General features: G+C 38.6%; 4 protein-coding genes across 10 annotated transcripts; 2 read left to right on the forward strand and 2 right to left on the reverse strand.

The window, feature by feature from the left end:
• The first annotated feature begins 10 nt into the window (after positions 1-10).
• Pop4 (ribonuclease P/MRP subunit POP4) lies at positions 11-3,408 on the forward strand. The gene has a single exon (XM_077435194.1). The coding sequence runs from the start codon at positions 568-570 to the stop codon at positions 1,201-1,203; it is 636 nt and encodes a 211-aa protein (XP_077291320.1). The 5' UTR covers positions 11-567; the 3' UTR covers positions 1,204-3,408.
• On the reverse strand, positions 1,264-8,714 carry pasha (microprocessor complex subunit partner of drosha). 6 transcript variants are annotated; one of them, XM_077435190.1, is made up of 11 exons: positions 8,582-8,697; positions 7,779-8,061; positions 7,350-7,475; positions 7,134-7,276; positions 6,567-7,066; positions 6,358-6,494; positions 5,059-5,193; positions 4,686-4,888; positions 4,470-4,607; positions 4,273-4,392; positions 2,730-4,190 (listed from the first exon to the last, which is right to left on the reverse strand). In XM_077435190.1, exons 2-11 carry the CDS (start codon positions 8,035-8,037, stop codon positions 3,909-3,911), a joined length of 2,043 nt encoding a protein of 680 aa, XP_077291316.1. In that variant the 5' UTR covers positions 8,038-8,061; positions 8,582-8,697; the 3' UTR covers positions 2,730-3,908. The 6 variants fall into 6 exon arrangements, with proteins under 6 accessions (XP_077291319.1, XP_077291314.1, XP_077291316.1 ...); XM_077435189.1 differs by having other exon boundaries at positions 7,350-7,478; positions 7,779-8,055; positions 8,582-8,690; XM_077435187.1 differs by having other exon boundaries at positions 2,731-4,190; positions 7,350-7,478; positions 8,582-8,714.
• Positions 8,715-12,243: 3,529 nt separating this feature from the next.
• Arpc4 (Actin-related protein 2/3 complex, subunit 4) lies at positions 12,244-13,239 on the forward strand. Its single transcript, XM_077435197.1, has one exon. It carries the CDS (start codon positions 12,311-12,313, stop codon positions 12,815-12,817), a length of 507 nt encoding a protein of 168 aa, XP_077291323.1. The 5' UTR covers positions 12,244-12,310; the 3' UTR covers positions 12,818-13,239.
• A 4-nt stretch (positions 13,240-13,243) lies between these two features.
• Positions 13,244-15,329, reverse strand: Ufd1 (ubiquitin fusion-degradation 1-like). Of its 2 annotated transcripts, none has more exons than XM_077435196.1 (7): positions 15,206-15,317; positions 14,861-14,975; positions 14,635-14,789; positions 14,432-14,561; positions 14,212-14,354; positions 13,783-14,001; positions 13,244-13,705 (listed from the first exon to the last, which is right to left on the reverse strand). In XM_077435196.1, the coding sequence occupies exons 1-7, from the start codon at positions 15,206-15,208 to the stop codon at positions 13,550-13,552; spliced, it is 921 nt and encodes a 306-aa protein (XP_077291322.1). In that variant the 5' UTR covers positions 15,209-15,317; the 3' UTR covers positions 13,244-13,549. The 2 variants fall into 2 exon arrangements, with proteins under 2 accessions (XP_077291322.1, XP_077291321.1); XM_077435195.1 differs by having other exon boundaries at positions 13,245-13,705; positions 14,861-14,981; positions 15,206-15,329.
• Between the last annotated feature and the right edge of the window lie 135 nt (positions 15,330-15,464).

Here is a 15,464-nt window from a genome sequence, read left to right on the forward strand (position 1 = left end):
TGTTAATGCACGTGTTTATTATATGACAGCTGAAGACAGAGTGAGTAGTGGCTCTCCGAACCCAGCCGGGTTGGTCCCCACTCGCAGGAAGGCAACCAAACTCGACCATGTCGTATAAGCGAGCCGCCACAGTAGCAACGACCTGTTTATTATAATTGTTGTTAGAAATCAGATAAATTGACAAACTCTGAAAGGAAACGATCGACCTTGGAGTCTGATATCCAAAGTCTGGCCAGTAACAGGGTAGAATCCGTGACCACACAATCGAAAACATTGCATGCTAACCACTTATCTACATAATATGTTGTTGGCTATTTCACGTCTCTTATGTGTCACAAAAAAGCTGTCAAGTAGTAAATGTGTTTATTTTCCAGTTCAATTAAAAGTTTTCATGTGTTTTAACTGACGGAGATTACAAAAATAATAAACTTATTTAACTCCCCTTTTTTACGAGGTCTTTTTTTTTGTTCGTACATTTTGGCTATGCTCATTAAACACACAAGCTATGGCCGTTCATGTGTATGAGGTTAAGGTCTCGTTTGACACTCGTACGACAAATCGTAAACCATGGATTCGGAAAAAGGACGTCACTTACCGGATTCCAATATCGTGATCGATTTCATCAAGAAAAACACCAATGTGAGAAATGTGACGAGGCTGCAGGAAGACCTGAAAAAGAGTTTCGTTCTCGGAAAGCGAAAAAGTCGCAAACGAGGCAACAACAAGAAGACCAAAAAGAGCAGACATATGACGAGAAACGAGAAAATAGCCCTCGGACTATTCCACTTTCCCACTAAAGGCATGAAGTACGAGAGCGTCGTTCCGATGAACGGCCTGTGGAAGGAGTACATGCGACAACAGCTCGAGTTGGACGAGCGACCGGTGCCAGAAATACACGAGAAATCCTGGGACAGCTTTTCGTTGAGCATTTACAAAGCGGATTTCCACGGTGCGTCGATTACGGTGAAAGAAGCGAAATGTTCCAGCTTGATCGGCAGAAATGGAATTTGCATTATGGAGACGAAGAACACTTTCAAAATCATATCGAAGGACAATATCGTTCGGACCATTCCTAAAGAAGGATCTGTATTTATATTTCATTTAGACGATTTTGACTTTATGTTCTACGGGAAACACATAGCCCGAAAGCCTGCTGAAAGATCTGTTAAAGTTTCCAAAGTGTTCTCCTTAGCAGAATTGTAATTAGTGAATAAGTATTAATTATTATTAAATGTATTTTCATGTATAAAAAATTATTTTTTTATGTGTTCTTGAATAATTCTGTAATAAAATTTGTATAGTCACACTATAATTAGTACCGCAACGGCGATACGGTGTTGTTTAAGTATATATTGTACTGCTTAGTAATGTCTCGTTTGACGTAATATATAATTTGTACGACACAATTAAACGTGATCTGTCTGGAGGGTATATTCTCTCCAAAACCAAAATCGTTGACATTGTCAGTCTCACGACCTGAAAATGAGGACTCCAGGCAGGCGCCTGATACTCACACAGCTGGTTGACCTCGAGTTAGCTGTAGATGCTATAATTAGGGACTTTCTGGGGATCAGGACGATCATCACTGATTCCTTCCGTGCTCTTGCTGATCGGATTGAAGCTGTGAAGATGAAGATTGCTGTCCTACCCACATCTGCGCCTATTGCAACAATCAATCCGTCGGTTTCTGCACTGTCTCCACCTCCATTGCCACAGCCAACCGAGACGACAACAATATAAGCAGCAGCGAATCCAACTCATGGAAGGCTTCATCGTCATGTCCAGACTTGCTACTGGTGGTGGTATTTTTACCACCTTACTGCTGTCTGCTCCTACTTCAGTGGTATCTACTAATGATATGAAGCAGCCTTCTCCCATTTCTGCTTCATCGGGGACGTCTCGGTCGTCCCAACCCTCGCCATCTCGTTCTGCTGTCCCTAGCCAGACGCAATCATATTTTGCGCCACGGATCCTGTCGGCGCGATGTTGTTAGTTGCTAGAAAAAAATATCATGTACAAGTTTTGTACCTGGATCGTGGTACAACCAATGACTCTCTCCGATCATTCTTGGCGTCCAAATTTGATGTTGATGTCTTTCCTTCGCTGGGGCTCGCTATCAAAGATTCGCCAATATCTATGCAGGGTGGCTCTGATATTTCATTTATAATAAATGTGACGTCGAAGGTGGCTTTCGACCAAATCCTCCTTCATTCTGGCTGGAGGGGTTTGGCGAGTTGGGGGTTATCGAGGAGAAGAAACTAAGTGTTCTGTTCCTGGTGGCCTACCTTTATGAACTAGTTGCTCTGCTCATGGTGGCGTGGCTGGATGAACTGCCTGTTGAGTCCACCGTGGGGGGTTTATATACCTCAAAATGTCCTTCTCGGTAGGTCGTGTCCTGCACCTGTTTAGGGATCGATTTGCCCTTCTCTGGAGGTCGCGTCTTGTAGCTGTTTAGGTTGACAATGCGTAGTACGTGCTTACCATGTATTCCTACAGTTTTTTCGCTCTGCCCGGGTGATCTCCAAACAGTAGTTTCTCGGCAGATCTGAACCCGTCATCGTCCCTTATTTCATATTCCTTAGGCAAGAACTGCAGCTTATTTTAATTCTTCCACTCTTCACTGCCGTTTTTTAAATTAAATTAAAGACTAAGATGATGTGGATGAATAATAAAAGAGTTGTGAGTGATGTGATTATGGATGGGAGAGTGATAGAAGTAGTAGATAATATTAAGTATTTAGGCATTTATTTGGATTGTAAATTAAGTTTTAAGGTGCACGCAGATTATATAATTTAAAAAATGGCAAAAAAGTTGGTGTACCTTGTAGGTTAAGAAATTTATTAAGTATAAAAATAAAAAAATTGATATATAATTGTAGTGTACTGCCTCATACTGTATACTGTGCTACAGTGCTCAATCTATTTAGTGGTTTGTGTATTGATAAACTGCAGAAAGTGCAGAATAGAGCAATGCGTGCAATTTTGAATGTGAGGAAACGTATGAATATAAGAAGTATGTTAGATGAATTGAAATGGTTGGACATTAGAAATAGTCTTTAAGTAAGCACTTTAAAGTTTATATATAAGCTAGATAAGAATCTATTACCCAAATATTTTAAAATAGAGATATACATAATTATAAAACGAGAAATAGGAATAAATTAATTATAGGTAGAGTTAAGAAAGCTAAAACTGCAGGAGGTGTTTTTCACAGAGGTGTTCAAATGTATAATGCCCTTCCTGAAAGCATTAGAAGTTCTAATAACATCGATGCTTTCTTGAAGGGTGTTAATGGATACCTTTGTGAAAGATGATTTATAATTTTTTGTTGTTATTTTGTGTTATATGTATTAGCAGTTTGCTGTATAAATAAATAAATTTTAAACTCGTGTAGATGAAAAAAATAATTCAATTGATTTAAAATTTTAATTTCTATACTCTGATTCGAATAAGTATAAGTATAAGTATAAAAATTTGGTATAATCACAAAACTCACCACCCCAATGAGGATGAAAACATTAAAAGGCTTCCAAGTACATACCTATACATACATATACGAAACTTAACATACACACAAACCGGTCAAACAGAACATTAAAAAAATACATTCAAAACACTTATCCATATTGTGAAAATTTTCTAACCTGGTGGATTGAACAAATACACAATACATAGAAGGCCGATCATAGAACTCTAGTACGCATTTTGCAGTATATTACACATGTACATATGTACATTCAACAACCTAATCTTTTTATTGGTCAATGGTCTTTTGATAGTCACGGTCATATTAAAACATTTTACACATATCATCCTCAAATATATACATACATACATACGATAAATACAAGTGTGCCACAAGCGTATACCTTTTAATTAAACTACAAATGTTTTTCCGACGGCGACGACTTACAGATCTACAATACTGAGATTTGTACCCGAATGCGCAGGCATGTCGTCTTTGACGAGCAGTTTCCCTATGGGATTGATCGCCACGTCTTTCTCCCGCAGCTTTGACATTTCAGATCGTAATTTTTCTAAGATAGCATAGTTCGGCTGATTGACGGCGGCCCTCGACTGCAACAGAGTGATCTCTTGCTCTTCCTGCTTCTTCTCTTTGAAGCTCTTCACCGATCTAGTGCCGTACAAACGCAGCAACGAACCCCAAGACGAAATGTTCGGATGAAGAGCCTACGGAACATAACAAAAAACACTACAAATGTAAGATCATTGATAATCATTCGTGAATAAACCTTAGATGCATCCTCGAGACCTGTAAAATCGCTTGGGACGCTCTCTGTTTTCCGTCTCGTTTATTTTTGCATACTACAGTAGCCGTATGTTTTCCGACGACGATCGTGAATTCATTCCTCTGATGTTTTAACGTATTCATCTGACGGTAAAGAAAGGGGAAAATTTTAAATCCGTCACCAATACTGGTCAAGTTCCAATACTGAACCGACAATAGACCTGATATTTTATCTCCTTAGCTCCGGCGCCGAAATTCCTAGAAAGACACGTCTGCAGAATCGTGTGCGGAGACGGTTCCATGGTCTTTGCGCAGAAATCGGCAACGCGAGGATCCTCAATCATGATATCGTCGAAAAACTGAACGGTACAAAACAAAGTGTGAGTGCATTCTTCGAGACTGAGCAATATTTACAATAAAATGTGGGCATTTCTTACGGCCAAGTCTTGATCGTACGTACGACTCGCCGTCCCGTTCAGCTCATTGTCATTGTTTATTTTCTCGCGCATCTCTGGAATCAAGATCTCTATGGAAGCTTTGGCCGCCGCAGATTTTGCTAATCTCTTGGAAGTGCCGTAGCCAACGCCGTATCGTATTCCGTTTATGGATACGGTCGCCGAATACGGTGTAGCTCCATTTTCTAGTAAAAAAACATACGTATTACGACTTCTGAATTTTAATCGGTAATACAGAATTCTATCGAAATTTTAGCCTTTTCAAAATAAAATAAATACATTACATTATACTTTCAATATAACATTAAAAATATATTTATGAGATGGTCTTATCACATATATAATACATACATACCTAATTCTTTAAATTCATAAGTGGGCTGTTTCTTGAGAGCTCTTTGCACATACTCGTGTAAAATACAAACGTAACTTTTTCCATTGGGATTCATCAGACATTCTTTCTGTACCGTTTTTAATGTTCCTAGAGCTCCTGAAAAAATAACAATCAATAAAATTAAATAATTCGAATGTGACCAACCCTGTGACTTTATATACGTATTTGAGGAATAAAAGAAGGTCACAAAACAAAATTCGATGCAAATTGAGCGCAAATGTAGGGAAACTTACACAAGACAAGAGTTCTACTTTCGGTCATTGGATTTTGTTCAAAACTTTTTTATTACTTAAAATCACTATTATTATTATACAAATTAAATATAAATAATTTAAAAGGTCGAAATAAAATAATGAAATATTGTTTTAAAAAAAAATACTACTTCCAGTCTACCAATTCTGACCAAAACCTTATCAGCTCTAAGTTAGTACATAAAGAATACAAATATAAATTTTCAACTTGATACGTTCAAGGGTGTGGAAAGCATCATAGTCACAACATTTTTGACTTTTTTTTGAAGAGGAAAAAATCCTACTTCCGGTTTATTAAATTTAGTGATTTTTTTTTTTATTTTCATCACATTGATACAATAATTATACTTGAATTTTTTCGAGAAGAGCACACATATTTAAGGGGCCGAAAAAAATAGTGGAAGAAAAATTGAACAAGAGTAAACTGCCACTTCCGGTTGACGAATGGTTACCAAATTTTATACATATCTTGGTATTAAGCTTAAACTTGTAGATATGAAATTTCAGTTCAATAAACCAAAAGGTTTCTGAGAATAACATAAAAAACTTGGACTATCTAGAGTAAAGGTACTACTTCTGGTTCAGGTAAAAATAGTTAGAGTATATAATTTATAATTTCTAATACATGTAAAAAATTTCAGTCTGATTCGGTTAGCGGTTTGGGAGATAATTGAATTAAAAAAATTAAAATAAAGATGACACCTATAAGGGGAGGTACTATATCCGGTCAACTTAAAAATTGAAAAAAAAATGATGTTGTATCGATAAGCATTTCAGTAACGGGTGCTAAGTTTCAGTTCGGTAGGACTAACGGTGTTCAAAAAATACACAGACACACACACATTTTTCTAGATCATGAAAACGTGATCAGTGATCGATTCCGAGTTCGAATCGGTCAAAATATCGAGTTCGAATTTCCGCATGATCACAAAACTTCATCTATTGTTCCTACGTACATAGATAAAGTAAAAATTAAATCACAATAACTATAAGCGTAAATAAACGGTACCTTGATTCTCGGCATCTTGGGTACTGGTGACTAGGGCCGTGTGAATTGGGAATGTGATGAGCTTCGTACCATCGGGCAGAGTCGGCCGTTGGAGGGCTTTCCTCGTCTTGGTAAATTTTCTACGTTCAGACCACGACCTACCGACATTAACGTACGAACATTACTATCAAATGTAAAGTGAAATTAGCTCGTGTTGAACTTGTTCATACTTGAATCTCATGATGTTGATGATTTTGAACTTGAACAGTTTCTTGCAGTAGTCGGTGACTTCGCCGTGTCGCAGATGGTGACTTTTCCAGTTCTCCTGCGCCGTTTCAACTTTAGCGTTCGGTAACATCAAAGCCATGGCGCGGGCCGCTTTATCCTGCTCGGCCGAATCTGAATTCACCAGCTTCTTCAGTAGGTCTTGATTGACTATGTTCCTCGCTGGGATTTTTTCAGCTTCGACTGCCTCGTTGGCGTCCCCCTTTGACTCGCTCGTTTCGGCACTCGGAATGTTTTCGATGCATAGTTTTTTCGCACAAGACGGATTGCTATCATCGTCGTTTTGTCTTTTTTCTACTTTTGGATTGTCCGTTTGCATTTCACAACAATTGTCTACATTCATTTTGACTATATTCATTTTTATATTATTTATTTGTGATTTTTCATCCTCAAGTGCCCGTCTATAATTCAAACATGGAATTGCACTAATTGGTACTTCATGTTTCTGCAAGAAATTGATCTTTCAATAAAATAAAAAGCAATATTTCGTATTGAGAAATACTGAAACTCACCCTAACGCTTCCTGGTCCCAAAAAATACGGTTTGGATAACGTACAGACTCGGGACGGCTTGTGAAGATACAGAGGCATTCCACTATTGTGAATCACCATCAACCATCCCAAAGGCAACACTTCAAAATGATTGATTCCCTTTTCTACAACATAGATGCATATTTAAAATCATCTGATATATTGCAAAAACCTGAATACTGTGTCGTACAAATTTACCTTCTAAGACGAGTTTTTGCCTTTGATCGTACGGACATTCTCTTCTTTTCGGTGCACCTTTATAAGTATCGGGTAAAGGTTCGTCTAGTAAGGCTTCAAGCTCGTCTTCGGGGACTTCTTCGGAATCTCCTTTTCGTTATGAAACGCATTAAAAACATCTCACATGGTAGTTCAAGCCGATCATTCAAAAGGTAATCAAAAATAAGCAACGACAGTGTAGCAGTAGTTGACACATAAATCATACAAATATATATATTTATGATTCCATGAATGGTTTACAAGATATTCATAAAATTTCAAATTTAACAAGAGAAAATACATAAAAACCCTAATTTATCCTATACAATATACATAGATTTGCCTTGGTTTTTAAACGTTTATTATTTAATATGAGCAAAAGTAAGTGAAATAAAAACAATTTTCCCATACTTTCATAGTCACTATCCAGATCGTTGTCGCTGTCCTTATCGCTGTCTTGGTTGATATCGTCGAGTACCAAAAACTCTTTTAAATTATCCAAACCGTCGTTGACGGGATCCGAGTCCTGCCACAGGGTCGACGATTGCATCGAGCTATTGTAACTGTTCCTTTCGGCGGCCTGGAAAGCGCTGGACACGATGCCGCTTTCGGAGTTATTAAGAATGGGCTTGGTGTCGATGTCGACGGCATCCGGCGCAGAGGAGACCATCTCGAAGGACTCGCCCTACTGAAACTGAACAAAACACAAGTATAGCTTCGCATATGGAGACGTGTCGAGGATATACAATTGCACGGATCCCCCTAAGGGTGGAGTCCGGGAGTGATAGCCGCGTTCACCCCGCCCTAAGGACGACCGTATATTAATCACTGCGATGCACAGACAACTATCGACAAATTTCCACTTGTGATGGAGCATTGGTGAGCGAGGTTTCTGGAGAAACGTGTATTGTGTGAGGGTGTGTGTGGGTGTGTACAAAATAAAATCGACGAATAGAACAGTAACAGTAACAGTAACGGTGGTTGTAACGATGGGTTGGTTGGTTGGTTGGTTGGTTGGTTGGTTGGTGGGTGGGTGTGGAGATTTACGAGTGAGTGATAATTGAGCGAAGCAGGGTAGGATTATCTACAGCGGCCAATGGACGAAAAATCCAATGTAAACTAAAAGGAGCAGATTGAATTTTTCCATTAGACACAGTAGAGTAATCGGTCTCGTTTCGTTTCTTTTCGTCTCTCGTTTCGACTGAACCGCCCACCTCTAACGTGACTCCGACTCTCGACTCTAATTTCGACTTCGACTTCGACTCTGACTCGCCTGACAGCTACACAGCCCGCGCACTGACGCTCGCACGCCCCCACTTTTATGGTCTCCTAGCACCACACGGTGTTGCCACACGTCAAATTTATCATCGCACCAAACCGATAACTTTGTGTGACTTTTTGCATTTATCATAGATCGGCGCCAGCGTCAGACAAGTGTTATAATAATACAAGTGGCTTTGGGCGCCATATTGTTGTCAAGTAAGGAATGTCTACAGACCTTTTCAAATCATTTTGATGCTGGGTGCTCGATGTATGTCCGATAAAAACTTTATATTACTCGCAAAATAAGCAAGCGCATCGTTAAAAATTGCACAATGCATTCGAAAACACACAATGAACAACATAGGATACATTTTTATAAGTAAATTGATCATATAAGTGATATACCATTCAATTAACATTGTAGTTTGACAGTTTGTAAAAAATTGTGTAAAATACAATTTCAGGGGTGGCGCCAGAGAAGGTAAACGGACTACTAGTCAAATGTGAACCTGTCACAGGACAACTGGTCGCTCTAGATCGGTCACTCGTGATCATCCGTCACGCTAAAACTGTTCACGAGAAAACTGGTCACACGCTAAAACTGGTCACGAGAAAATTGGTCACACGCTGAAACTGGTCACGAGAAAACTGGTCACACACAAAAATTTAAAATTGGTCACACAAACAAAAATATTCTCAAATACTTTTTATTTACGAAATTTTTATTATTATCGACTAGACATATGTTCGAGCCAAAGCTTTTATGCACAGTAAATACAATGATTTATTATGTTTTCAACACATTATACATAAACATATTCTTGAATATATAATATTGTTACGTACGCCGCGGATTAAGCGAATAGAATCCCAGACACTGTGTGACCGAACCTATGGGACAAGATTATCTGTAACGGATATCTGTTAACGGATTAACTAAATGCATACCGTGCGACTGGTATAAGTGGGTTTTAAGGATTAGCGACAAGCTAAGTGCATGAAACAATGATTGCACTTCTCATACCGTGGGAATACATATCCGAATACGTGACTATACAGTAGGTAAACAGATTAGACGTCCTGAGAGACCGTGAGACCGGTGTAAGTGGTTTTAGGGATTAGCGACAAGCTAAGTGCATGAAAGCTAAACAATGATTGCACTTCTCATACCGTGGGAATACATATCCGAATACGTGACTATACTGTAGGTAAACAGATTAGACGTCCTGAGAGATCTACCCCTTATAAGGCGGTACGTAGGCGATATCAGGTCATTCTGGACGTAGCAGTGACAGTGTGTGTAACTCCTTAATCATCAATAAATGCTGTGAAACGACTGTTGGCCTTTACTTGGATCCTCCACCCACCCCTTACGCAACAATATATAATATTAAAAAAAATTGCCGTTCAACAACATTCAGTGAATCATTGGGATACTCCTCAGTGCCCCCACATACATACACTAATCCGTCGAGCCTGATCGCTTATTATTTATTTCATCAGGAGCAATTCAGTTTGTAGCTTTGAGATCCATGCACCAGACCTATATTTTCATGTTTTGTACATATAAAAAAAATAGCTAATTGTTGAATATGATTAAATTGAGTAATTGTTGAATATGATAAGTGAAAAATATGGAATAGTACAAGTGATATTGTTTTGAGTTGCTGACTATCACCGATTTAATTACCAATGTATTGATAAGTAAGTAATATGTATGTACAATAGAACCACGATTATCCGGATTGTTAAAAACAAACGCAGGGACAAAATTAAAAAAAAAACCTTTTATGCACAGTAAATACAATGATTTATGATGTTTGCAACACATTATACATAAACATATTCTTGAATATATATTATTTGGTTTGATTTTTAAATGCTTTTTATTATTACGAAATTATGTTCACAATACATATTATATCTATTTTAATAGCTACTGATCTACTGATCATTTTCTATTTTACAATTTTATTTTATTTGGTTAGTAATCATTTGTATTATATTATTCTAATGTTAATGCACAGCATAATAGGAAAAAGAGCTCAAAAACCTATTTACAATTGAATATATATTATAATATATAGATGACATATAGAAAATGTTATACAATGTAACAAAGATAAACAAATAATGTTACCGACGATTTATTTATGTAGATGAGATGTAACAAGTTCATTATAAAATGACGAATTCACTTTTAGATACCGTCCATATTAAAAATGAAGACGATGGCAACGTCCCATTGGCTCCGAAGCTGAGAAACGAAAACGATCTTCTTTTTTTACATATAATTACTATTGTAACAAGTGAACATAAATAAAGGATCCTCTTAGTGTTAGTACACAATCAGTGTTTTCATAGACCTCCCTGCGGTACATTTAACGCGGTGAATTAAGATTTGTGATTTGACATACGAACTGTCAAAGTGAAATGAACGCAAAAGCGATTGCCAACCTTGTCGGCGTGGCTATAGGCTAGAGGCTAGAGAACGTCAGATGAGCTGACAGATGCCCGCGAACTCTTCGCGAAGACCACAAACAACGGCCACGGCCACGGCCACGAGGGCCTTTGGCTCGAACATATGTCTAGTCGATAATAATAAAAATTTCGTAAATAAAAAGTATTTGAGAATATTTTTGTTTGTGTGACCAATTTTAAATTTTTGGGTGTGACCAGTTTTCTCGTGACCAGTTTCAGCGTGTGACCAGTTTTCTCGTGACCAGTTTTAGCGTGTGACCAATTTTCTCGTGATCAGTTTTAGCGTGTGACCAATTTTCTCGTGAACAGTTTTAGCGTGTGACCAGTTTTCTCGTGACCAGTTTTAGCGTGTGACCAGTTTTCTCGTGACCAGTTTTAGCGTGTGACTAGTTTTCTCGTGACCAGTTTTAGCGTGACGGATGATCACGAGTGACCGATCTAGAGCGACCAGTTGTCCTGTGACAGGTTCACATTTGACTAGTAGTCCCTTTACCGAATATACCCATACAAAATGTACCAAAGAGTATTAGAATTAGTATTGGAAATGGATGAGTATTAGAATTAGTCTAAATATTAGTACATTGTCTTTTGTTTATAAGTTAGATCATAAGTTATTACCCAAGTATTTTGATGATTATATAATAAGGAATAGAGATAAACATAGTTTTTATACTAGAAATAAGGACAAACTAGTTGTAAGTAGAGTAATAAAGAATAAGACGGCTGGGGGTGTTTTTCACAGGGGTGTGCTCATGTATAATGCCCTCCCTGAGTGCGTCAGGTCTGCTAAAAACATGGATGCATTCCTGCGAGGTGCGAAGAGACACCTTTGTGAGGGACAATTATAAATTTTAGAGTTAAGTATAATAATTAAGATGTATTTTTAAATTAGCTTGATAGCTAAAATATATATAAATAAATAAATAAATAAAGAATACTTTTCGTACGGCCGGATACCTGCTGACTAGGTATGAACAGACCTTTATATAATTATAACATTTGTCTGCGTCACCGATAGAACTATGCAGTATAGTACGTCACCGTCGAGTATTTCGAATTACGAATAAGCGAGTGGTGGTGACATTCGGCGTGGGTTGGCAGCGGTGGAGGCGGGGCGAGGCGAGGCGAGTGACGAGTGACGAGTGACGAGCTGTCAGTGAGAGGAGTGTCAAGTGTGGGGTGAAGCGAAGCGAAGAGTGATGTCGGCGACGTTGAAACCGTACTTGATGGCGGTGCGCCAGACGCTGTCGGCGGCGCTGTGCGTGTCGCACTTCCCGTCGCAGGCGGTGGAGCGCCACAACAAGCCGGAGGTGGAGGTGCGGGGGGCGCGCGAGCTGCTGCTGGCCACCGCCACGGTGTCGCGCTCCCCCGCCGAGCGCGTCCTCGTCGAGCCCTCCGTCAACTCCGTGCGCGTCTCCATCCTCGTCAAGCAGGCCGACGACATCGAGCGCATCCTCTGCAAGAAGTTCATGCGCTTCATGATGATGCGCGCCGAGAACTTCGTCGTGCTCCGCCGCAAGCCCGTCGACGGCTACAACATCTCCTTCCTCATCACCAACTTCCACACCGAGCAGATGTACAAGCACAAGCTCGTCGACTTCGTCATCTACTTCATGGAGGAGATCGACAAGGAGATCAGCGAGATGAAGCTGGCCGTCAACGCGCGCGCCCGCATCTGCTCCGAAGAGTTCCTCAAACGGTTCTAGGCTACCCGATACCCATTCGTCTCTTCACTTGCCACCGACTAATTTCAACACGGAACCCAGCCACCCCAATCTCTACAAACAACTAATCCAAATCAACATAACCGTTTCAAAGCCACGACTTATTGCGTAAACGCTGTATTAAATTCAAACTAGTCATATGATAATATTTGAAATGATGTTTAAAAAAAGACGATCTACAAGATAACGAACGTTTTATTTAATCGTAAATATTTTCTAAGCTCAAATTATATTTCGGGATCGATCTACCACGTTCTCGTCGCACGCATGGCGTGAATACGTTTGCAGTCATGTCGATTGTTATTTTATTTACTTTGAATTTAGGTACTCACCGAATATTCCTTATATTATATATCATTATTTTATGTGTGTTTGAGGGAAGTATATTTTTTATATTATAATAAATATATAAATAATAATTTTTATCGTGTATTCAATGAAAACTTCATACATTCCATACACATTTACATACATATATATATATCAGGCGACGACATACGATATATTTTCATTTGAATGAGAGAAACATTAATATTATACATACTAGAAATTTATATAAATTAAAATCGAATATCATTTTTATACGATAATATATCTGTGACTCGATTGTAAAATGTCAAAACACCGACTCGCACATTTAATATGCTCTTTACGAATGTCCATTGTGATGACGCAGACACAGATATGCTTTATATATAGATAAAATTTATTTCATCACGATTTCCTCAGAGTGAAACCTTGGCCTTTGAAGGCTTCGAATGGATCTGAATCGTCTTTTTCTTCTTTAACGTTGACGGCCGGCTTCAAAGTCCTCAAGAAACGCAACGTACCAATGTTGTAATCGTAATCGGGTATTCCACGGACGTAAGCCTTGGATCAAATAAAACGAATTGTTAAATCTTGCGAATACTCGACGAAGAGAATAATTATCGACTGAATAATAATACCTGTCTCGTTTTATCGTCATCTTGTGCCGAATCCTTTCCAGCTTTCTTTTTCTTTCCATCTAATCGATTTCCTTCTCCTTTGAATGCGACAAATCCTCGCGGCTCCGGCATCAGAGCGGCCAAATCGTCTTCTTGCTGCTTACTCTGCGATCCTCCAGCACCGGATCCACCCGGTATATGTTCGTGTTCTTTGTAACCGACTGGCGGTGCAAATTCAACCTAGAAGGTTAAATCGTAACTGTTGCTCTAAAGCGATTTTTGAGTGATATTCCATATTTCATACCAGGTCACCATTAGACAAAAACTACATCAAATCGGACTCAAACTCAATAAATATCATGAAGTCGGACGGCAATCAGACGAAGGATTGAGTCCAATATTGACAGGTCTAAAAAGGAGCCATAATATGATGAAAAAAATTATGATTACATTCATATCGCATTCAATTATAGTAACAGCATTTCCAGGTTTCGTTTCCAAGACGCACATTTCATACAATTTTGAATTATATTTGATAGCTATAACATCTCCAGTCGTTAAACATGCAAAATTCCTCAGACCATTTTCCAACACTGTAAATTATTAAACGCATCATAATCGCCGTACTTATAAAGCTAAAGGATTGAAGAATAAGAAATTTTCATGCTACCTGCTTTAGGATTAGTTATGTCCAAAAAGTCTACTGAAAATGGTTGAAAACGTGAAAATGTCGCTACAGGTAAGGATACACTCTCGATTTGCAGTGGAGAACCTTCTTCCAAGACGAGATTGTGCATCATCTGAAAGAGTCATAGGTAATGTATAATTTCTAAATGTGAGGAAAAAATCCATAATCCACCCGATAGTTCATACCCAATGAGGTAGGTAAACTTTGCCTTCATCGGCGATGAATTCTAAAACACCACAATGGGTGACACGCTTAGTCTTTTTGTTGGTGAGTTTGAATAGCATTGGGTATTCGATGTTGAGTCTGGTCAGTTGCTCCAACGCCGACGGAGGCATAATAACTGAAATGAAATGTAGAAGTCGTGTTATCGGCATACACTGATATGGTATATACGAATAGAAGTATACGTACTCTTTCCACCGCGTTCCACGTCTTGTCTCTCGTTTCCCGGAAGCATCGATACCGAATAACAGCAGTACGTTGTTTCGAAACGTCGCGAAATATCGTGGAACATGCTGAACCCGAACTGCAACTTCAATTAATATAGTATTTACAGAACGTGATAATTAGTGGGACTAGAATTTTATCGAGCTCTACGTGTTGACATTAATAGATATGGTTCGTTAGTCGTGCACTAATCTTTGATGTGTTGAATTTGTAGGAGGTTTGGGATGGTGGAGTATGCGTAATTGATTATTTAGGTGTAAAAAGGGATTGGGGTTCATTTTAATACGGGTAAAATGTATATTTTATTACCATTTTGATAGATTGGTGATAATCGTTCTCGGAGATGGTATTGCTTTGTGATTTTTTGACAGCTGTCGACAACACGCAACTAATGCTTTCTTCTTCTTTTTCTTTTTGGCCCAAATACGCTGACGTAAATGCTTACTGAAAATATCGTGGAAAATAATTAATTATTTATTGAACTGTGATCTGCAAATAAACGTATACTCTTAAGTGTTTGGAAATTTTACATATCATCAGTTTTAATTTTATTCATGAGGTAATATTG

Source organism: Arctopsyche grandis, chromosome 7 (assembly GCF_051622035.1).
Source record: "Arctopsyche grandis isolate Sample6627 chromosome 7, ASM5162203v2, whole genome shotgun sequence".
NCBI classification, from domain to species: domain Eukaryota; kingdom Metazoa; phylum Arthropoda; class Insecta; order Trichoptera; family Hydropsychidae; genus Arctopsyche; species Arctopsyche grandis.

Bases quoted from the DNA above. Each gene is read 5' to 3' on its own strand.
- pasha (XM_077435188.1), bottom strand. From the start codon at position 8,037: ATGGTCTCCTCTGCGCCGGATGCCGTCGACATCGACACCAAGCCCATT. The intron at 7,277-7,349 runs GTAAATTTGTAC...TCTATGTTGTAG, and splicing joins GCAAAAACTCGTCTTAGAAG to AAAAGGGAATCAATCATTTT. The intron at 5,194-6,357 runs GTACCGTTTATT...TTATTTTTTCAG, and splicing joins CCAAGATGCCGAGAATCAAG to GAGCTCTAGGAACATTAAAA.
- Pop4 (XM_077435194.1), top strand. From the start codon at position 568: ATGGATTCGGAAAAAGGACGTCACTTACCGGATTCCAATATCGTGATC.
- Ufd1 (XM_077435195.1), bottom strand. The intron at 14,562-14,634 runs GTATGAACTATC...TGACTCTTTCAG, and splicing joins AAGTTTACCTACCTCATTGG to ATGATGCACAATCTCGTCTT. The intron at 14,002-14,211 runs GTAATCATAATT...TTAACCTTCTAG, and splicing joins TAATTGAATGCGATATGAAT to GTTGAATTTGCACCGCCAGT.
- Arpc4 (XM_077435197.1), top strand. From the start codon at position 12,311: ATGTCGGCGACGTTGAAACCGTACTTGATGGCGGTGCGCCAGACGCTG.